Source organism: Misgurnus anguillicaudatus, chromosome 15 (assembly GCF_027580225.2).
Source record: "Misgurnus anguillicaudatus chromosome 15, ASM2758022v2, whole genome shotgun sequence".
NCBI classification, from domain to species: Eukaryota; Metazoa; Chordata; class Actinopteri; order Cypriniformes; family Cobitidae; genus Misgurnus; species Misgurnus anguillicaudatus.
The window spans coordinates 23,719,959-23,743,899 of NC_073351.2; the positions used below are offsets into that span (position 1 = coordinate 23,719,959).

The 23,941-nt window shown below is 38.4% G+C and overlaps 1 protein-coding gene across 3 annotated transcripts in view; it reads left to right on the plus strand.

The window, feature by feature from the left end:
• The window catches only part of dennd4a (DENN/MADD domain containing 4A), a 38,787-nt gene extending 15,744 nt beyond the window's left edge, over nt 1–23,043 (plus strand). The window contains exons 13-32 of one of the 3 annotated variants that reach the window (XR_012357726.1): nt 1–146; nt 533–559; nt 3,815–3,946; nt 5,154–5,288; nt 5,380–5,586; nt 5,717–5,845; nt 7,077–7,221; nt 10,842–10,964; nt 13,759–13,872; nt 14,024–14,874; nt 14,956–15,181; nt 17,266–17,357; nt 17,891–18,066; nt 18,186–18,285; nt 18,513–18,731; nt 18,847–18,961; nt 20,161–20,323; nt 20,678–20,742; nt 20,855–21,825; nt 21,857–23,043. Coding sequence is in view for 2 of the 3 variants with exons in the window: in XM_073853617.1 (XP_073709718.1) it covers nt 1–146; nt 533–559; nt 3,815–3,946; nt 5,154–5,288; nt 5,380–5,586; nt 5,717–5,845; nt 7,077–7,221; nt 10,842–10,964; nt 13,759–13,872; nt 14,024–14,874; nt 14,956–15,181; nt 17,266–17,357; nt 17,891–18,066; nt 18,186–18,285; nt 18,513–18,731; nt 18,847–18,961; nt 20,161–20,323; nt 20,678–20,742; nt 20,855–20,991 (3,302 nt within the window). In the remaining variant the exon portion in view is untranslated. Of the gene's footprint in view, nt 147–532; nt 560–3,814; nt 3,947–5,153; nt 5,289–5,379; nt 5,587–5,716; nt 5,846–7,076; nt 7,222–10,841; nt 10,965–13,758; nt 13,873–14,023; nt 14,875–14,955; nt 15,182–17,265; nt 17,358–17,890; nt 18,067–18,185; nt 18,286–18,512; nt 18,732–18,846; nt 18,962–20,160; nt 20,324–20,677; nt 20,743–20,854 lie in introns of all 3 variants that reach the window. The other 2 variants (XM_073853617.1, XM_073853618.1) reach the window with 2 other exon arrangements.
• Nucleotides 23,044–23,941: the final 898 nt, after the last annotated feature.

Below are 23,941 nucleotides of genomic sequence, written 5' to 3' on the forward strand. Positions count from 1 at the left end.
GCTTTTTGAAGAGTCGTGACCGATCCCATCAAAAGTTTTACTCCCTCATGACAAAGACTCAGATGTTTATCCGTTTCATCGAAGAGTGCTCTTTTGTCAGCGATAAGGACGCGAGTCTTGCTTTCTTTGACGACTGTGTTGACAAGGTATCAAACATTTTGGTCTATATATAACCTTCACATTAGTGAGAAGTAAATGAAACCCTGTTTATGCTGAATACAGACTTGCCAATAGTTACCATTTTAAACTACACTACAGACTCTTAGCTGAAAGTAACAAAGGAGCAAAGATGTGAATGTACAGAGCTTTCAATTGAGCACAGACTGCATGATTTGTGGGAACAGTAAGAGGCAACGTTGTCATTATGAGCTTTGCTGTTATGATCCCTTGAGCTTTCATATGTTGAGTAATTAATTTTCTGTGAGTATTGTTCTCTCGATGGCTTTACTTCTGTGCAGTCTGTATTTTTCCTGCTCACTTTCTTACTGCTGTCTTTTCTTTCTTTTTTTAACTTCTGCCTTTTCTTGGAAAGTTATACGGCACAGAGAAGGGAGGAAAGGTAAGCTGCCTTCATCTGTGTCTCTTTAAACTTCTGATAAGGGATATGTTCAACACATGAATCATTTATCTTTGCTTTGCAAATGTTTAGTAGTCTTAACACACATTTTACTACATTTTTAATAAAAAAATGTTTTATATATTTGGGGTCCAATCATCTGAGATGAAAAGGCCACCTTAAAATATCTAATGATTCAAATTTTGCTTTAAAGCTCACATAAAATGCCATTGAAAGTTATTCCAAGGGGACTATTTTCGGGCAGTGCGTGGCATCACTGCGCCTGCTGCAGACATGTTGCATCAGCGAAGTCACTGATTGTTGGGCCAGTTTGAGAGTGTAGTTCCTGGCCATGTCTGCCTAGAAAATCACAGCTTTTAATTTTCTGTCGGTCTTACGTCACGATGTAACTACAGAAGAGTGAAGTTTTAAATAGGAAAAATATCGATTTTTTTTTACCGCGATGCTAATGGTCTAATCAGATTCAATGGATTGTGCTAAGCTATGCTAAAAGTGCTAGCGCCAGATCCCGAGATCAGCTGAATGGATTTCAAAACTGAAAGAATCAAATGTTTAAATCTAGGGGAGCTGGAAAATGAACATATATTTTCAAAAAAAGTGGAATGTCCCTTTAAGTACCTATCGAGTAGTATTACATCCTTCATATATCCAAAGAGTTTTTAGTTTTTTTAGATTTATAAAAAAGACAGATCAGCTCTACCGATTATTTCCAAATAAACCAGAGCTCCTGAAGGCGTACCGCGGGCGGAGCGAGTCACGAGCAAGCAACAAACACAAAATATTATCCCACTATCTCTGGATAACTAATGATTCAATACATGTGCGCCGATTGCCAACAAAACACAGACATTTGATGTAGTTTTACTTACCACTTGTGACTCATGACCCGAGTGGGACCGCCCCATTTCAATGAAATCCAATGTTAAAGGTGCCATAGAATAAAAAACTGTATTTGATGTATGAATAATAAGAGTTCTGTAAATGGTAATGACATATTGTGAGCATGAAACGCGTTTGTTTCCTCATTCTTATGTAAACCTCTGCATGCAAAAGACAGCTAGAAAACAGGCGACATGTTTACTAGTGTGAGCTGCTAGCATGAGCATTAGAGCAGAGCCAATCAGAGCAGAGCTCAACATTAAATTAAATGGTCTATTTTAAGGTCATGAATAATAAAGGACAAATCCTAGGGTTGTAAATGGACATGTAAAAAATTTTCTGCATAATACCTTAAACAATGAAACATATTATTTCAAGGCATTCCTTGGCACCTTTAAACAAACACACATGCACAACTCCGCTGCTACCCCAGATAATCAAACTATATCCATTGTTTCCATAAGACTAGGTTCTTTGGAAAGCTAAACAAGTTTAAATTTCCCTCACAAACAACAACATACAAACAACGGTGTGTCTATTTCAGTTAAAGTGCCCATATAAGGACTTCCACTGTACTTCCTGCACTGAAATCCGCCCCCCAAAAAATAAAGCCGGATTGTTACCCTGGTGAAGTGCATTCGACAGAGAGATTCTCCGTCACACATCCAACTGTTTTTTTTTTGACACTTTGCTTATGTATAGCATGAGAAATCCAACTCTTAAACAGTGTTAATAAGTCAGAATGCAAGAAATAGCTTTAGACCCCCCCCTTTAAACCTTCGAATGTGATTTGTTTTGGGCTTTTACCAAGGGTGTGGTAAAGCAGTGATTTCGAGCGCACACAGAATGAATCCCTCTCAAAGCTTTAGGAGAGCGCGCGGTCTGCCTTCATTATTAAAATAATATTGTTGTTTAGGTCAGAGTCTCTGCAGAACTCCAGATCCATTCTGCATGCATAATTCATTCTTCAGTGCCCTGCGTTCAGTTTACATCTTTATATTCTTCATATTGTCATCTAGTGTCTACATCTGCATGTGGATCTGAGGAGATATTTTCAATGCAAAGATAAAAGTTGCCTTGTTTTATAAGTGCTGACAAATTTATTCCCGGACGGCTTTACTGTGCCTTTGTAGTACATTTTTATCAGCCCCGACAGAACTGAGAAGGCAGGAACGAGACAGTTTATTCTTGTTTAGGGAAACCGTAGTCATCTTTCACCTGTATTACCCAGAAGGCTGCAGTAGGCAGTAAAGACAATTGAACGTCCCCTTGCCGCACACTCTCAATTATTTTGCAGACAGAGGAGGCACACATATCCTGCTTTGGCTTGTCCTTCCCTTATGTAAGGACCTTGGAGGACGGTTCTGTAACATTGTGTTGGTAATGAAAATGACAGCTTGAGTTGATTCAAACTTGCTTGGGTTTATGGGTCTTGTGCAGACAGGGTAGTAAAGGACATGGCCCTTCCCACTAAAAGCGAATAGGTTATTGTTTGATGTCACACCCAAACAAAACCAATGTATGCCATTATCCAGAAATACAATGCGCTGACAAATCACACAAAAATGGGTTATAAACTATAAAATTTTAGTACCAGGGTTACAAACCTCATACAGTGTTTTGAAATGTACCTAAAATCCTGGTGTGCTCTAAACAATGCCACAGTTGTTGTGCCATCGTTCTCGGTTAAAATAGGCATACACTGACCCAGATACCTTCTTGTGTCCTCAGTTGCTCTTACTCTAGACAAGATATCATCCGAAAATGTTTGCCAAGGTTGCTTTACAGCAGCTTAAACTGATTTTCAATCGATAGATACAAAAAATCATGCTTTATTCAATAGCTTGCCTAATTTCAAATGCAGTTTGGTGGCATGGGCTTATGATGCATTTACGGTCCATTTACAGGGTTTATAGACAGGCTTGTCTGGAGGCTAAATGCACATTGGCTCCTCCAAGCCCTGACTAGCCTATATACTGCACTGGACTATTTAACTTCCCTTTAGCAATACAGCACTAAGCGTTAAGTCCAGGTCAACGCACTTGTGGTGCATCTGTGGCAGATGGGAAGATTTGAATGGAGGCTAGGAGGATTAGAGCTTCTTAGTACAGATGTGAGAACAGTGATGATGAGATGAATAGACTCATTTGCACACAAACCTAATAATCTTGAAAAGTAAAATAAAAAGTGCACAAAACTAAGCACCCCGGTCAATTGCGTTTTTCGACTACCTGTGAATGTGGTGAAAAGTGGACGATCTTAATACCAGCTTTAAATTTTCTCCATCAGGGGACACATTTGTATGTATATGTGAACACAGATAAAGTCTGTGGCTGATGAATAGCGTATTTATTCTAGGTTGACAGCGAGAAGCCTGAGGATACAAGGCTTATTGAACTTGACAAATCTCATCGTAGTGAGCACACGGTGTACATCACCCCGCCGGAGCTGCCAGCACTGCCTGAAGGAGAGGAGCCATCTATGGTCTATAGCTACGACAAAAGATGCAGGCGTAAAACACATAATCCCATGCATACAAATGTATAGAGCGCATACACGACAGGACACCACACACAGTGTTGTAGCAATGGCATATATAATCCCCTTAAAATCTTGAATAAAGCTCTAAGGATCCAGTATCGACAGAAACTCGCCCTAAAAGCAATAATACTCCACAGGGAGCATGTGATTACATTAAGTGGATGTGTTATTTTGGGATTTGGTTTGATTGTGTTACAGTGGGGTGTCTTGACATTGCAGATTACGATTGTTAACATTTCCCATGCATAGAGTCAAAAGCAAGCCCACACAGAGTCTGCAGGTTTACAGAGAAGCTTTGCAGGTTTACAGAGGTCAAACACGCACCCCCTGGCCTTGCTATATTTGTTAAAGGGATAGTACACCCAAAAATGAAAATGTCATTAATGACTTACCCTCATGTCGTACCAAACTCGTAAGACCTGTGTTCATCTTCGAACACAGTTTAAGATGTTTTATATTTAGTCCGAGAGCTTGTTGACCCTTCATTGAAAATCTATGTATGTTATACCGTCCATGTCCAGAAAGGTAATAAAACATCATCAAAGTAGTCCATGTGACTAAAGTACGACGCGACTGACGTGTTATCTGATGCCCCCAGCAGTTTTTTTTGTTTTTGTTTTTTTGTGCGCCCGCCGCCCGGTCTTCGTTTACAGTCTGAGAGAGACTCACGCTGTAATTTTGAAAAAAACATGTCATCTGCGTCACTGCAGTCACGTCACTTTAGTCTCGCGCATGCGCTTCAGAACAGACGCGGAAGAGAAGACAATGCTGAATAAAGTCGTAATTTTGGTTATTTTTGGACCAAAATGTATTTTCGATACTTCAACACATTCTAACTGACCCACTGATGTCACATGAACTACTTTGATGATGGTTTTTATTACCTGTCTGGACATGGACAGTATACTGTACGTGGATTTTGAATGAAGGGTCGGCAGGCTCTTGGACTAAATGTAGGGCATCTTAGACTGTGTTCTGAAGATGAACGGAGGTCTTACGAGTTTGCAACGACATGAGGGTGAGTCATTAATGACATTATTTTCATTTTTTGGTGAATTATCTCTTTAATTAACTATTCTTGCTAAGTAGTTGCTAAATAATGCAAACAAATCCAACAATTGTTTTACAAGAATCTTGCATGTTTCCCTTTTCATGCAGCTACAATGGGTTTCCAGTACTGAACGTTCGACTCTTTGAGCTTCAGGATGGTCCCAGAATCCCCACAGCACCTTCAGTTTTGAGACACATCAGTCCCATCAGCCCAGCTGCCATTTTTAGACGCTCCCAACAGGTCTGTCTTTTATAACTACTGTAAACTACTACGTGATCTTGCTTATCTCACACCTTTCTAAAGCCCTATCTTTTCTCTTATCCCTTCATAGGAGATCAAATCAGCACAGAGGATGGCAAAGACCTACTCCTCCATCCCTCAGATGTGGTCCAAGTGTCTTCTCCGGCACTGCCACGGCCTGTGGTTCATCTGCCTTCCCTCATACGTCAGCGCGTGCCACTCCAAAGCGCGGGCACTGCATACTGCCTACGACGTGCTGAGAAACATGCAGGACAAAAAGTTGCAGCCCCCTGATGAGGTAGAGTCAGCTAATACACATCGATCAGTTTAGATTATTCGCAAGAACAGTTCGTGCTGCACCTAGCTGGTGGAAATTCCTGTCGGTGTCGTGCTTTTGTAAGTAATTGTTCGGTTCTGCTCCATTGAAGGTCTGTTACCGGGTTCTGATGCAGCTGTGTGGACAGTACGGACAGCCTGTGCTTGCCGTTCGGGTTCTTTTTGAGATGAAGAAAGCTGGCGTCCAGCCCAACGCCATTACCTATGGATATTATAACAGGGTGAGCAGCTGCATTGTTTGACTTGTGTGCATTAATATAGTAATGCATATTAAATTAATATGCATATAAAGATGTATTCTAAAGCACAATTACATTTGATTTTGTGTTTGGGTATGTGAAACAAATGTATGAATGTTATAATGGCCCCAAAATATATTTGAATTCTCAAGCCAAATTTTTTTTTGCATTGCATGATTAAATGAAAAATGTAAAACTGCTAAATGGCACCTCCATCAAAAATTAGATAACGGTATTGACCGAGTGTTCTCGGCATGCATTATAAGTTCATCAAATACTTTTGCTTCAAATCCGCTAAATCCTGACCTCAGCCCATTCAGAAGAATTGGATAAAAGACAACACACAAGTTTTTTACACGGTTAAAAGAGGGTTTACCAAATATTAAGTATTTACCACATTTTTTACACTTATACCTTTATTCAGAAAGGACAGTAAAGAGTGACTGGAGACTTATTTAGAAGTAGAGGGTTTTGCAGCGAACGATTAAATTTGTTAAATTCCAATGAAATGACTAAAGTGACATTTGTGAAAATAAGGCATATAAGGCTGGATTTACACTGCTAATGTTAATGCCCAATTTAGATTTGTTGCCTGTATCCGATTTTTTACGTCCTGAAACTTTAAACCTAAATAAAATAGCCTAATAAAATGCTCATTTACAATAAATCATGTCTGATGATTTTGGATCTAAGCTCTTCAAATATCAAACCAAGTGAGATTTATAAAACAGATAGCGTAAGAAAGCCTGCTTCACTTGTATTTGTTTTGCAAATGTAAGTTTGATTTATGAAGTGTGACATCAGTGTGCAAAACCATTTTGGAGTCATTATAGATGTCTTGTGGTTATCAGTGACAGATATTTGTAAATTCAGATCTTCATAAGACAGAGCATAAACAGATTTTTCTTAAAAATGTGTTTTATTCTAATACTCAAGAGCATAAAGTTGGCAAAGGAACTGGCATGTGACTTTGTTTCTCATGCTTATTATCACTAAACAAAAGCGTGGACTTGCAATAATCTCATTGGGGACCCAAAACGAGGACACACTTACAGGGACACATAAGTCAGGGCAGCTTGTTCCAATTCTATCAGAGTAATTACAACTGGTCCTTAGGAGAGAACACAATCTACTTAAGATAATGAGAAGCGTTACACTGTAAAATTGTGCCGTTAATCTGTATGCATGTGCTTGTGTGTCCATCTCTTCCCAGGCCGTACTGGAGAGCACATGGCCTTCCTCCACCAGAGGGGGTTACTTCCTGTGGGGAAAGTTGAGAAATGTGGTTCGGGGTGTGGTGCTGTTTAAACAAGTGTGGAGGAGACGGATTGCCCACCCAAGAGACACCCATTCTTCTGGTAAAACATGCAAACCCCCTTTTTTCTCACATTCCTCAGAAATTGCCAGTAAAAACAAAGCTTAGAAAAATGAAAACATCACATGATTTTTCAAAAAGAAATCGATACACATGCTTAAATAGCACTATAACGGTCCGATTACAAAACTTCAGACGATTATATTTACAGTAAGTATTGATAATGGTGTACATCTTATGAAAAACAATTGCAATAGTACCAAACATTCTATACAATTTTCATCTTTTACAGTCTTGTTCAAAATAATAGCAGTACAATGTGACTAACCAGAATAATCAAGGTTTTTAGTATATTTTTTATTGCTACGTGGCAAACAAGTTACCAGTAGGTTCAGTAGATTCTCAGAAAACAAATGAGACCCGGCATTCATGATGTGCACGCTCTTGAGGCTGTGCAATTGGGCAATTAGTTGAATTAGTTGAAAGGGGTGTGTTCAAAAAAATAGCAGTGTGGCATTCAATCACTGAGGTCATCAATTTTGTGAAGAAACAGGTGTGAATCAGGTGGCCCCTATTTAAGGATGAAGCCAACACTTGTTGAACATGCATTTGAAAGCTGAGGAAAATGGGTCGTTCAAGACATTGTTCAGAAGAACAGCGTACTTTGATTAAAAAGTTGATTGAGAGGGGAAAACCTATAAAGAGGTGCAAAAAATTAAAGGCTGTTCAGCTAAAATGATCTCCAATGCCTTAAAATGGAGAGCAAAACCAGAGAGACGTGGAAGAAAACGGAAGACAACCATCAAAATGGATAGAAGAATAACCAGAATGGCAAAGGCTCAGCCAATGATCACCTCCAGGATGATCGAAGACAATCTGGAGTTACCTGTAAGTACTGTGACAGTTAGAAGACGTCTGTGTGAAGCTAATCTATATTCAAGAATCCCCCGCAAAGTCCCTCTGTTAAAAAAAAGGCATGTGCAGAAGAGGTTACAATTTGCCAAAGAACACATCAACTGGCCTAAAGAGAAATGGAGGAACATTTTGTGGACTGATGAGAGTAAAATTGTTCTTTTTCGGTCCAAGGGCCACAGGCAGTTTGTGAGACGACCCCCAAACTCTGAATTCAAGCCACAGTACACAATGAAGACAGTGAAGCATGGAGGTGCAAGCATCATGATATGGGCATGTTTCTCCTACTATGGTGTTGGGCCTATTTATCGCATACCAGGGATCATGGTTCAGTTTGCATATGTTAAAATACTTGAAGAGGTCATGTTGCCCTATGCTGAAGAGGACATGCCGTTGAAATGGTTGTTTCAACAAGACAATGACCCAAAACACACTAGTAGAGTGGCCAGCCCAATCTCCAGACCTTAATCCAATTGAGAACTTGTGGGGTGATATCAAAAATGCTGTTTCTGAAGCAAAACCAAGAAATTTGAATTAATTGTGGAATGTTGTTAAAGAATCATGGAGTGGAATAACAGCTGAGAGGTGCCACAAGTTGGTTGACTCCATGCCACACAGATGTCAAGCAGTTTTAAAAAACTGTGGTCATACAACTAAATTTTAGTTTAGTGATTCACAGGATTGCTAAATCCCAGAAAAAAAATGTTTGTACAAAATAGTTTTGAGTTTGTTCAGTCAAAGGTAGACACTGCTATTTTTTTGAACACACCCCTTTCAACTAATTGCCCAATTGCACAGCCTTAAGAGCGTGCATATCATGAATGCTAGGTCTTGTTTGTTTTCTGAGAATCCACCGAACCCACTGGCAACTTGCTCGCCACGCAGCAACAAAAAATACACTAAAAACCTCGATCACTCTGGCCAGCCACACTGCACTGCTATTATTTTGAACAAGACTGTATATGATTTGTGATCATGTCTGTGAAATCCAGGCTAAATTGGCATAATTAGTTATGAGATCAAATTTGATTTCACTCATTTATTTACCTATAATTTCAATATTTGACTTGACCTTACTCAGAAAATAAAAAAGATATTATCAAATGCTTTTTTACATTATGTGGAATTGTTTTATTTAAGAAAAGAAAAAGTAAATCACAAAAAATTGACTTTGGCTGGGTTTTTACAGTCTGGGTTGTATATTTTTATTAGGGCTTTCAAAAGATTAATTGCGATTAATCGCATACAAAATAAAAGTTTTTTGCATAATTTAGTGCTGGGAAAAGAGTAGTCGCAATTAATTGCATACAAAATAAAAGCTTTTTTAAAAAAAATATATGTGTGTGTGTACTGTGTGTAATTATTATGTATATTTAACCACACACACATACATATAGAGATTTAGATATATTTTATATTATAAATGTAATTAAAAATATACCTAAATAACATTTTATATATACATATACATACACACACACACACACACACTACACACACACAAATATATTTTGCAAACACAAACTTTTATTTTGTGTGTGATTAATTGCGATAAATCTTTTGACAGCCTTAATTTTTATTATTTAGTTTTCTCCCATCAGTGCATTGTCTTCACCACTATGAATTTACTGTAAAGCATTTTTGCAACAATACAATTGAGAAAAAATTTACAGAAGAGCTATAGAAATAAACCTTAAACTGAATTGATCATGCAGACAGTATGCAAATATATTCTTCATATAGGCTACCATAATGCATTGCAACACGCTACGTAAAAATACATACGTTACCAGAATGTTGGATATGCACACATGTAATTTAATACAATTTTATCCAATATTTGTGTATGTTTTGTGTATTTTTATTCGTATAAACTGAATTCTTATGAGTTTATGTATTATGCTGTCTTATATGCAGCTGCCTGTAGACAGCAAGGCAGCCGACTATGTTTCGGAGCGGAGCAGTTATTAGTCACAGTACAGAAAGTTCAGACCATATCATTATTAGTTACATAAATTGCTTCTGCAAAGTAATAATCATTGTAACATTCTCATTTCCTCAGCAAGACCTTTCATTTCTGTATAAAGTAGAAATGTGCATAATATGTTTCGGTGTACATGGAAAATCCCTTGTGATATTCCAGCGTAAACTAAAGGGAACTGTCAGAAATTTCACCCAGACTCAGTGTTGCTCAATGTGAGTTTAGTGCCTGAGGGAGGTAGCATCTATCTCATCTATCTCCCCCTCCTTCAGACTCGATCCAGTCTGCCTGCTCAACCAGAGCGGCTTTAACGGGTCTAATTAAGATGTGTGTGGATAGCAGCATCCTTAGCCAGCATAGTTCACAGTCAGAGATCTCATTTTTTCCCACACAGTACTCTGTAAACTGCTTTAGAAGAAGTGCACGAGGGCTTTCGTAAATAAAACAAGTGGCGTGGCGTCACCACACCAAAAAACTGCAGCTTTGTTGCATAAACCGGTTTTATCCCCAAAAGGGTTGTTTCTTTAGTACTATGAGAGTGAATGCAATATACAGTAACAGTACCTACAGTAGAGAATTATATGAATGAGATTTTATACCCAAATAGATTTAGCTAAATTCCTCTACTTACTGACATTTTTGGGCTGTTGAAATATGACACATTATTTAGGCAGAGACCCTGCTTGAAATGTACAATATAGACTGGTTGTTTTCAAATGTGTTACTCATTAAGTCCTCTGCTAATTATCTTTCATGTGTTTCTCGAGCAGATGCCAGTGATCTCGATAACGTCAGCCACGGCAGCCTGGACAGCTCCAACGATTCTGCAGAACGAGTCTCAATCGATGCCGACTTCACTAAAATGGATTCCAGCGATGACAGATCCAGCACAGGTACGCGGTCTGCTTTCACTCTGTGTGTTTCCTCTCCTCCATCATCAGTCCTCCAGTGTGCTCTCCACAGAGCAGAACGTGCCTCTCTATCCTTCGAACCCATCTGAAGTCTCTCAGATAATCATTATTTTTCACTGTGGGAGTGAAAGATCTTTCGTCTTGCAGCAATGTTTTTCTCACTTTCTTTTTCGTCTCCTTTCAAGCACACATTAGTCTCACACATTTGGTTGTGTGAATTTGCTGAAAGACATTAGAGAGAGAGAGAAGTAAGAAGACGATGTGTTCGAATGGCTTTTTGAACTATTTTAAAGCTTTAGGCTGTGATATTCGTTGAGATTTCAGATACGATATGTTAAAGTATAAGGCTGTGTTGAAGCCAGATGCCATTGGCAAGCGATTTGGCTTTACACACTAAATGTAAAAATGAGGTATTAAATAATGCAATCAATCACAAAACATAACCATTTGCATGCTCATTTGCTGACATATATTATATTAAATACATTGAATAGTGTTAGAGTTTTGTGTTATTTCCTTGTCAAACATATAGGAGCTGTTTTTGTATGTTAATCAAAAAAAATCTCCCAACTAGGGCTGTCACAATGATTATCTTGCCATCGCAATTGTTTGACCTCATCACGATGATTTCAGATCACCGCAATGATTGCATAACTCTCTAAAAAACACAAGGGGGAGCTGCAGCGAGATGGTATCAGATGTCAAATGGCGCTCCTTAACTGACAGTGTGACGCAATACATTGCAAAGCCATTCAATACAGTGGAAAAAACAACATTTAAATAAATGCTGCAAAACTTTGATAAGCAGTATGAACTGCCAGGTAAAACATACATTTTGAAAAGATTTTTAATAAATCACAAAAATGTGTAAAAATGATTTCATGAACAAACAAAAACATTGAGAATTTAATGTCAAAGCTATAAAACAGACAATTAATCGTCAAAACCATCAAAGCCCTAAACAGGCAATTAATTGTCATAACCGTCAAAATTTACTAGGCAATTAACCGTCAGCCAAATTTTATAATTGTGACAATCCTACTCTTAACCATTGGGTTTAAATTAACCTATGCCAACTCAAAATTATGGGTTGTTTCAATGCATGGTTGGGTCAAATATGGAGATTTTTAAGGTTAATTTAAATCAACAGTTGAGTTTGTCTGTATTATACCAAGCCATGGGTTGAAAGAGCCCAGCATTTTTTTGAGCAAGCAAAAAATATCCTTGTGGTGTTAACCAAGATGGCTTTGCTTGAAGGGATTTTGATGGTATGACACATGTTTCTTTAGACTTACAAAAGGCTTGAATGCAGAAACCTGACTGAAATGGTAAAATATATAAGGCTAGAAAGAAAATAAGAAATAAATAATGCTTTTAGTTCAGCTTTAGAGGCAGTACTATAATTTTAGCTTCATGCCCCATCATTTTATCAGTGCGACTAGGAAGCAGACATCATATGAGCAGGGTTGCCAAATTGGGCTGCTTTAACACTGTTGCCGCGAGCTGTTTTTCATATCCGCGGGTTGAAGCGACCCCAATAATGTCATATTTAGCCCCCGGGAATGCAAATAATTTTAACAGAAAAATTCAGACTTTACTCCTGGAATGCAATTTATACCGGTGAATCCCAACTCGAAAAGACAACTGGGTTAGTTTTAGACTAGTTTTGAGTAGCAATTGGGAGGGTTTTGCTGTGAAAACCAGCAACCCTGCATATGACTTTTTGCAGTTTATGTTTGAACAAAGCATCACATCTTTCTTTCTGAAGTAACTTTGAAGTAAGTTAACTCAACTCAAACCATTTGAGGAAACCATACATATGAGTAGTGGCGGCCTGTGACTTCTTTTTTCGAGGGCACACGATGCGAAGTTCGCTACAACATGCATGTAGCCTGTCATGTGTGTTGTTCGTAATTTCAAAATATGTGTTCTGCGCGTCGAGTGATCCTATGTGCATCACGTGTTTTGTCAAAATAAGTGCCTGCTGCAGACGCGTCTGAAGGGTTTATGATAAAGAGACGCTCGCGTTTACAAGATACTCACATAATCTCATGCGTAATCAGAGTTTACTGTTACGGGAGTGTCTTGCGTGTATTTTGTGAACGTGAGCGTCTCTTTTATCATAAACGGTTTTGACGAGTGTGCAGCAGGCACTTATTTTGACAAAACACATGATGCACATGGTTCACATGACACATACTTCGAATTTGTGCCCTTCTGAAGAGGAGTCACGAGGCGCCACTGCATATGAGTACTGTGAACTTGATATATGTGCGTATGACTCAATATATTTCAGTTTATGGCACTCAAATGTATGCATTTTAAAACTTAAATGGTTTAAGGCAATTGGTTTACTCAAACGTTTTAGGGTTTTTTATTTACGCATTGGGCAATTTTATCCAAAGCATTTGACAGTGCGCTCAATTTTTTTTATTAGCATGTCGTTTATTGGGAATCGAAGTATCGAACCCATGGCCTTTTGCACTATTAATGCAATGCACTACCAGCTAAGCTACAGGAACAACTGTGCTCCTAAACAAGTGCTCTTAAAATTCACTTCTGCATTAACTCACCCAAAATCTATGTAGTAACACTTTTAAACTGCTGATTTGGGAACCATTTCCAAGTCTACAAAAGTTTTTGATGATCCTTGCAAAATCTCTCTTCACATTAAATATTTATGATTTTGTTTTTATGTGCCCTTATTCATTTAACAAGAATGCTTTGTTCTAACTGCACCTTTTAAAGTGTTTGTTTGTTTGTATGTATTATTTAGGTGGACAGTCGGATCAGGGTTATGACTCTTTGTCTAAAGAGGAGGTGAGGTTAGGAGGAGGTGAGGAGCAGAACTCTTCTCCAGACATGAAGGGGCAGGACATGGACAGCCTATGTGAGTAACCTTGTACTAGATTTCCAATGTTATTATGGTGTTACGAGTATCCACTGAACGTCTGTTTGGTTCCACCAAGTGGTAGAGTGTGGCATTGCAATATCCTTTATTAAACAAGCATCTCCTTGTTCTTGCTCATGGCAATTTTCAGTGTCTCAGTCGGTGCTCCTAAAAAAAGAAAACTCATCCCCCGTGCTTGGATTCCACCCATCCAAAACCAACGGGGAAACCGGCACTCTCTTTTCTGAAGCCCTTCCAAAAACTAAAAGGCCAAACTCCCTGGATATTTTTGGAGGGAGGCCTTTAAGGCCCAGCACACTAGACTTAAGCCCAAAAAAGACAGTAGGCGAAAAAGAAGCAGTGGGGGGCGTCCTGAGCCCACCTAAACTCGCTGTGGAGAGGACTGTTAGCTGCACGGTTGCCATGGAGAGGGAGAACGTTGCCATGGAGAGGAGCATGAGCTGCAGCAGTGCTCTTGGGCGACCGGTTAAGCGAATGGGTATTGAAGCAGGGTTTGATCCTCTCTCCCTCATGGCCGCTGAGACTAAATCCCACAGTGATAATACAGATACCCCCACCACCCGTCGACACCTGGCCGAAGAGATTCATCACTACATGAACAACCTAAGTAGTCCGATAAGCCAGCGTTCTCTCAGCGTGGACCTGAAGGGCCACCAGACCCCATCTCCTCATAGCTCTCCACGCATGACCGCAACGGCCGGCTCCCCCAGCGCTTCTCAGCTCCAACCTCAGCCACGAACCAGACTCTTCTCCTCACCTTCCCTCCCTCAGGGCCGTGCCCGTAGGGTGAGGGGGCAGCGCCCCAATTCCCTGGCTTCTCCCTCTTCACCGACTCACTCCACTTCGTCCTTCTCTATGGACTCTCTGCTCACCCCAACACTGGACGTGTTTAAGAGCAGCTTCCTGTCTGCAGGGAAGGGGGTCGCCGAGAAAGCCAGTCGCTTGTATTCGCGACTTTCCTCCCAAAGCTCCATCGCACAGGTGAGTACGACATCATCCGTGATGACGTTCTGGATATTGTCTTGTTTTACCTTTTAATCTGACTCTGTTCTCTCCCACCAGGATTTGAACTCTGATCGGGTCAGCGTGTCCTCACTCGGATCAGGTGACCCTGATTTTTCCTCTCTGATTGAGAATGATTGCTGCGTGGACCCCGACAGGCTTTCCTCTCCTCAGCGGGATGGAGCTCAACCCATCACACGTCCCAAAAAGAGCCCTCACAGGAGCAAAAACTGCCAGGAAAGCCCATCCACACCGCCTCGACTGTTTCGCCAGTCATCCCTTACTGGTATGTGCTGAGTTTACTATTCAATATACTTATATTATAAGAGTGCGCTATAAGACCCTGTGTTTTGATAAACAGCTTTTTTAGCTTTAATTAATTATTGTTAATGTAAGTTAATGTCATGTTATTCATGTTAGTTCATTGTGCATAAACTAATATTAATAGTTAATCACACTTGATTTTATAAATGAAATTAACATGATTAATTATTAATAAATGCTGTTAGAGGTATTGTTAATTGTTAGTTCACGTTAGCTAATGCATTATCTAATGTTAACAAATATAACCTTTTTAAATATATTTAAAAATATTTAAAAAATGTCCCAAAAATATTTTTGCTAAAATATATTTTGGAACACATTTGCATAAATGTGTTTTTCACCAATATATTTTTGGCCATTTTTTTTTATTTTCAAATATATTTTAAAAATAAAAATATTTTAAAGCATTTAGATAGATAGATTGCAGTGGCGGCTCGTGACTGCTCATCCGAGGGGCGCAAATTCAAAATAAGTGTTTGGAGTGTCGTGTGTTGCTTGTGTTTTCAAAATATGTGTTTGTTGCGTCATGTGAACCATGTGCATCACGTGTTTTGTCAAAATAAGTGCCTGCTGCACACGCGTCAACAGTGTTGGGGGTAACGCTGTTTTTAAAAAAGTAACTCACTTTTTTTTTAAAGTTACTTTTCAGTTTAATTTATTTAAAAATAAAATAATGTACTGAATTAAACTGAACATAATAATGTAGAATTACGCACTCTGTGTGCCTGAGCGGGAACAGTTTGGCCTGAAAGAGATCAAGCACTTAGCCAAGTAAGAAAAAGTAACTTAAAAGTAACGTAAGCATTACTTAAGTAGCGTAATTAGTTACTTTTTTTGGGAGTAACTTAATATTGTAATGCATTACTTTTAAAAGTAACTTTCCCCAACACTACGCGTCAAAATCGTTTATGATAAAAGAGACGCTCACGTTCACAAAATACTCGCAAGACACTCCATTAACAGTAAAAGATTATGCAAGTATCTGGCAAACGCGAGCGTCTCTTTTATCATAAACCCTTTAGACGCGTCTGCAGCAGGCACTTATTTTGACGGGACACGTGATGCACATAGAAGCACTTGATGTGCAGAACACATATTTTGAAATTACGAACCACACACATGATGGGCTACAAACATGTTGTGACGAACTTCGCATCGAGCGCCCTCGAAAAAGAAGTCACCGGCAGCCACTGAGAGATTAACTTTATTAATCCCCGAAGGGAAATTCACATGCCACAGCAAGCTCAACACACACAATAATAAATCGTATAAAAATACAAAAAATAAAATTTTACAAAAATAAAATTACAAAACAATTACAGTTTATACACAATGACCTGAGCAACTAAATATTACACGTTGCATTGGAAGAAAAGCATAACATAAGATGTTTGAAAATTTGAAAATCAAATATATTTTCAGCTGCAAAAATACACTTTAAAAATTTTTTCACAGTTAATAAAATGTATTTAGCATATTTAAAAAAAAAATGCGGCCAGGAGAAATATATTTTTTGCTCTATAGGTTGGTTGTAAAATTAGAAATGTATTTGTTGCCCCTGAAATATATATAGGTTGGTTAAATAAATATATATTTAGCATAGATTTAAAACATATTTTAGGCCAGAGAAATGTATTTTTTTGCCTTATGGGTTGAATCTCATTGTGTCTGATTCATTAGACAGGTGGATGTGAAGTGCTGTGTCTCATTCATGAAGCTGGCCATTGTTTTTTGCTCCAGCAGCTGCAGATATAGGGCAGCAGACAGAGCCGTGTGTCTCGCCCTGCAGTACCGGGGTCTGAGATGGACTCTTTAATCAGACAGACGGGTTGTGCTGAAGTGCTCCCCAATCACTCGCATCCACATACAAGCTCTCCTGATAAAGCCTCACTTCTTATTCAAAAGCCTCTGAATTAGCATTCATAATCCCTGCCAGCAATCACCTTGAAATGTGACTTGTTTTTGGAGAAGATTGGGCTCTTCAAATCTCTTCAAAGCTCATTTTGCTGCAGAGAGTAAGTTGTGTTTTGCATTTTTGTCCTTCAGGATCGTCTTTGACATTAATGAAAGCACTGCAGAGCCCAGACGCGTGTGCTGATACGAACCTCGCTCAGTCTGCGCAGAACTACGCTATTGAAGTGAGTTTCTTATAACATTATATGAGAATTGTGAAAGAACTTGTTTTTTTTTATAATGTTTAAGTAGGATTTAATAGAGGTCAATGATACAAAATAAATGCTGGCAATATACTGAATGTATCACAAAATAATTCCTATGAACAGCTGAATGTATACTTAACATATACTTTACTTATATAATATGTAAATAAATCAATATAATTTTATTAAAGTTGGAATTATTTAAAGGGGACATTTTTTCCATGTTTAAGTGCTATAATTGGGTCCCCACAGTGTTTCTATTAACTTAAAAAAAAATGACAAAGATCAACCCAGTAGCTTAGTTTTGGTAAACCATTCTCTGCAAGCATGTAAAAAAGGTCATAGAAATTTAGCTCCCCCTGTGATGTCACAAGGGGATAATACCGCCCTTTAATCTGCACTATCCAACCACAGCACTGCCATTTAATGCAGAGATCAACTCATTTGCATTTAAGTATTTTTTTAATTATTTTTAGCGAGGTATTAAATCTAACCATTTAATGTCTGCCCAGGTACGTATGTCCAGTTGTTCACGCTGTAACACCTGTGAGTGTTTGGTGTACGATGAAGAGATTATGGCCGGATGGACGGCTGATGACTCCAATCTCAATAGCACGTGTCCGTTTTGCGGCTCCCCGTTCTTGCCCCTTCTTAACGTGGACATCAGAAACATGGGTGACCAAGACAGGTAACTGTATACTCAGATCTAAATTAATCCAACAAAAAATATTATACCTATATAACTATTAGCATTGGTCATAATGCTATTTGTATAAACACATTGTACCTATTGTATTTTTCTGTCAGAACCTCCACCCAAGACTCTCATAGTGGCCAGACAGATGCAGTAGAGGAACCATCACAAGTTGATGATGATGGTGCTAGTAAACTGTACAGCAATGACCCTGTAAGTTTTACAGTATTTTGCTGAAGTGTGTCATTTCTGCCCACTAATATCAGCAAACAGAATTAAACACTGTTCTCAACCTAAAAATGGCTTCACAAATGTTATCAAGATGGGGAAAGGAGAAATAGTAATAAACATTTCAGCATAAGCTGTTCAGGTCTTTTTTGCACCTGTACTCCAATGTTGGGTTTTTTTTCTTGTAGTAAGTTTGCTGTGTCTTTCTGCAGGATCCGGTTACTGTGCCCTATTTGAGTCCTCTGGTGCTTTGGAAAGAACTGGAGAGCTTGTTGCAGAACGAGGGCGATCAGGCCATCTCATCGGCCGCCATTGTGGATCACCACCCCATCGTATTCTGGAACCTTGTGTGGTTTTTCCGTAGGCTGGACCTACCCAGCAGCCTGCCAGGATTGTATTTGAGCTCCAAACACTACAACAGAGATGCACAGGTATGGTGCTCAGAAACTATCTTCATAACATATTTATTATGTGTTTTCTGTTTCGCTGTGTGTGAATTTTCCAATGTCTGTCTATAACATCTCTCCATAATATTATTTACGGCAGCCTCAAAACTGTGCATCAGAAGACAGTAAGAACGTCTTAGTCCAAATCCTGTGGGACAACCCTAGACTGCATCAGGACCCTATCCAGCCCTGTTACTTGCTCTGGAAATCATATTGTAAGACAACAATCCTACAATCACATATGTACAGTAAAAACTTAAGTGGACAGGGTTTAGTTATATTTGGACATTTAAGTAGTTTTTACAAGCAAACCTTACAAAAAAACATTACAGGTGTGCATCTTGAGACAAAACAGCAGCACTTATATATGTTAAAGGGACATTACACTTTTTTTGAGGATATGCTCATTTTCCAGCTCCCCTAGAGATAAACATTTGATTCTTGCCTTTTTGGGGTCCATTCGGCTGATCTCCGGGTTTGGCGCTGGCACTTTTGGCATGGCTTGGCATAATCCGTTGAGTCTGATTGGACCATTGGCATCGTGCAGAAAAGTAACCAAAGAGTTTTGATGTTTCTCCTATTTTAAGCTTGACTCTTCTGTGGTTGCATTGTGTGCTGGGACAGACGGAATGAGCATATTTTCCAAAAAAAAAGTGGAATGTCCCTTTAAGATATGTCAATGCAAGATGTTTTTAAATTAAAGGTGCAGTGTGTAATTTTTAGAAGGATCTCTTGACAGAAATGCAAAATAATATACAAAACTATATTATCGGGGGTGTATAAAGACTTATCTTAATGAACCATTATGTGTTTATTAACTTAGAATAAGACGTTTTATGTACATACACCGGGGGTCCCCTTACATGCAAGTCGCCATTTTGTGCCACCATGTTTCTACAGAAGCCCTTAACGGACAAACTTTTTTACAAAGTTGTCTCCAACAATGAATTGATTGTCCGGTGGCGGCTACTGTAGCTTCTCTATGTGTTTCAAAAGCGAGGGGTAAGCGGTGGACTGAGCCGTTGGTTGCAATTCACAATTTCACCACTAGATGCCGCTAAAAATTACACACTGCACCTTTAAGGCAGCTCAAACATGCATTTTAATCTGGATAAACCCTGTCCGGGAAACCGCCCCTATGACTGTAAATGCAAACTGCATGGAAATGCATTAAAATGCATTTCAACTGTTGTTAAACAAATATTTGTAATATTTGAATCAGTAGACAATTCACGCATGTCTAAAATTTTGTGCCAACTGTTTGCAAAATATTCTTGCCCTAACTAGTTTGTTACACACTAAAACCACTCGGAGCACCTTAGCAAATGCTTTGCAATGCCTTGACATCATTTCCACCCAGGATATATGCATGGTACTTGCCAGCTACATCATATGTGTATGTGTTTTTTTATAGGTGCAAATCCTTCAGTATCTGCTGCTCTGTGGGAAGAGGAGCAGGCGGTGAGCTTAGAGCTGCTGCAGAGCGTCGTGAGGAGCATTCAGAGGAACAACGTCTACCAGCCCATGAGTCAAATACTACAGCTTCTGGGCACCAGACTGGGCTTCGTCAGACAACGGTAGGAGAAAGAGAAATGTGCACAATGCCATGAGTATTATTATTCATTTAGGATATATGTGGCCCAGTCTGCGAAAACCCAGCTGAAGTTTTTTGTATTTGTGATTTACTGTTTTCTAGATAAAATCATCCTACATAATGTAAACATAACCTTGCTATTTTTAATACCGACTGAGTAAGGTCATGTCACAGATTGAAATCAATATGATATCAATGACTGAAATCAATATTTGATGCTCCTATTCTCATTATGGATTTCATAGAAGGGTCACATATTCATATTTAATAAGAAGCTAATAATAAGAAATAAGATAAGTCTGACTCATCTGTTTTAAAAACTTTGTTTCATATGCAGGAGCTTATATAGAGACATCCTGTTCCTGTCATTAGTGGCTTTGGGAAAGAGCAGCATAAATATTGGTAAGCTTACTGTGTTTCCAAAACATGTGGATTTTATTAAATACATCCATTTATTGTTATAAAATACACTTGTATTGTGGAATATAATAGCATCATTTTTAAATTCTCACAGATGCATTTGACCGCGAATATAAAATGGCATACGACCGCCTGACTCCAAGCCAGGTCAAGATGACCCACAATTGTGACCGACCACCAAGCGCTGGAGTCATGGAGTGCAGGAGAACCTTTGGGCTGCCTAACCTGTGATTTCACCTTCATTAATTCTCTCATTTCCCCTCACATTCATGACACCAAGTCATCCGGAGATCTAGGAGGTCCAAGCCAAAGAAGGAATTCATTCATGTGATCCTGAATGTAACCAAAGCTACCTCTGGTTCTCATGAGGTCCATTTTGACACATGGAAAAGACGGCTCCTGGCTCCTAGTATGTTCTTTTTGTACATTGTCTATGAATGGACCATTTTATCATACATCCTCTCGACATTATCTTTGCTCTTCCATCTGTCTCGGAAGCTACATTTAAATCGTCTAGCGCCACTCAGGTAAACTTAAAATCTGAGGCCATTGTAGATTAGGAGCAATAGCATTGTGCTCAGGTCATTTTGTTACTCAAACGGTTAAATCTTGGAGTGGATTTGGGACCAGTAGCTGTAGAACAATCAAACCACATTTAGTACACATAGTATTGAAGCACAACGAACAAGCTCACTACACAAAGCCCACTTGGCAACTTGTATACATTATATCACATACGAAGAGACTTTTGTGTACATATGTGTATTATTATTATTATTATTATTTTGAATATTTGTATGATACAGTTATATTTTAAAACTGGAATTTGTTATAATTGACGTGTCTCCATTTGTAAAAAAATATGCTGTTGTATGGAAAGGTTTCAGTTGGGGTGGTGTTTAATGTTCTGGTCTTGGGGACCGGTTGTGTTTGACTATCAGTGACAGTGTGGTTTTAACTCATGAGGTACAGAAAAGGACCAAATATTCATTCATGAATTGGTGAGAAATATGTTTTATGGGATTTGAAGATGAGTAATGCCTTATTTTGGGGCAGACTAATCATGTAAAAACTTTATGGAGACAAATTATAACAGGGTATAAACAGTAATGAAGTACTGTACAAGTATAAGATTTAATGAAGTGAAAATGGACTGTTAATGTCATTTTTTTAATTCAGAATTTTCTTTCATATATGGTATTGGTTTTTAATTTGAACATTGATTTTTGAATTAGATACTACATGAACATAGTCATGATACATAAAACGAAGAACTTGAAGCCTTTGAGCATACAAGCACTTAATTTCATGTAAAATGTCACTGGAACTGTTGTGTTCAAATACTGCTCAGTTTTCTCGATAATGTTCATTTAAGATGCACTTTGAGTCTGTTTGTTGTGTAAAAGGGTTTCTGAATTGTAAATGCTCCTGGCAAGCGTAGTTTACCAGTTATGTACTAGTACACAGTGATGCATTGATGTTAGAACAAGAAAAACAAATAATACTGCCTGAATATTTTGGATAAAAACAGCTACACAAACTGTTTTTATTTGGTTTATCGACAGTGGCTGCCGGTGACTTCTTTTTTCGAGGGCGCTCGATGCGAAGTTCGTCACAACATGTATGTAGCCCGTCATGTGTGTGGTTTGTAATTTCAAAATATGTGTTATCCTATGTGCATCACGTGTCTTGTCAAAGTGGGTGCCTGCTGCAGATGTGTCTAAATTGTTTATGATAAAAGAGACGCTCACGTTTACCAGATACTCACATAATCTCATGCGTAATCAGAGTTTACTGTTGTGAACGTGAGCGTCTCTTTTATCATAAACGGTTTTGACGCGTGTGCGGCGGGCACTTGTTTTGACAGGGCACGTGATGCACATGATGCAAACACACATTTTGAAAGCACAAGCAAAACACATGACACTCCGAACACTTATTTTGAATTTGCGCCCCTCGGATGAGCAGTCACGAGCCGCCACTGCTTATCGAACTGATGCTGTGTAAAACTAAAAATGTTAGTGTTAAAGCAGTTGTTCTATCACCTGCTTTTTATCTCCATATGGCATAGTGAAAAACAGGCCTGTTTCATGTAAGTTAACTTAAACATTTAATGTTTAATATTCTTGTTTGTTTTTTTACAAAACATTTTATGTTAGGGCAATGTGCTTTACATATCAATTCTTTTGTTACTTCTATTTATATTTGTATATATCATTTTGTCAGATCTGAGCCGGATCTATAAAATTGTTTAGAACTGTAAATAAACATATGGTACTCAAACTGCCTCCAGTACTATGTTTGTGTTACTGAATGGAAAATAATGCATGCCACATTTATACCCTGTTTAATATCAATATGCCTATATTCAATATTGTTCAAACAACAACATGACAATTGGTATGAAAATTCACAACTCACTCTCAGAAAAAAGCCTACGAGGTGCCTTTTGTACATTGGTACCTTAAATGGTTAATATTAGAACCTTTTTAAAAGGTACTGTCCCAGTGACAACTTTTATACCATTTTTCTGAGAGTATAGTTTTGTTACAATAATATTGATTATATTAGAATGAGTATGTTACATGTGATTCTACTTATATGCTAAATAAAATGTAAATCATATTGATCTGAATTAAAAACGTTTACTATTACATACATTTCTTTGTTACAAAAATAATTCAATTGCAGAATATTAATAAATTACATAATTTACAGTAAGATCCTAATTTAGTAATTTTGGTGTACGCTCACCCATACTGTAGCTATCCAACAATCCACAATAAAATACACAATCACAATATAAAAAAAACTTTCTTGATATGTAAATGTTAAAGGGACATTACACAGATTTAGTTTATAATGCTTCCAACATTACATTATACATTTGAACTTCAATGTTATGTGATATGGGTGATTATACTTTGCCCTAGTATATACAAAAGGTACTAAATTATACACTCACCTAAAGGATTATTAGGAACACCATACTAATACTGTGTTTGACCCCCTTTCGCCAGAACTGCCTTAATTCTACATGGCATTGATTCAACAAGGTGCTGAAAGCATTCTTTAAAAATGTTGGCCCATATTGATAAGATAGCATCTTGCAGTTGATGGAGATTTGTGGCACGAAGCTCCCGTTTCACCACCATGGGGGGCATTTTAGTACAGTGAACTC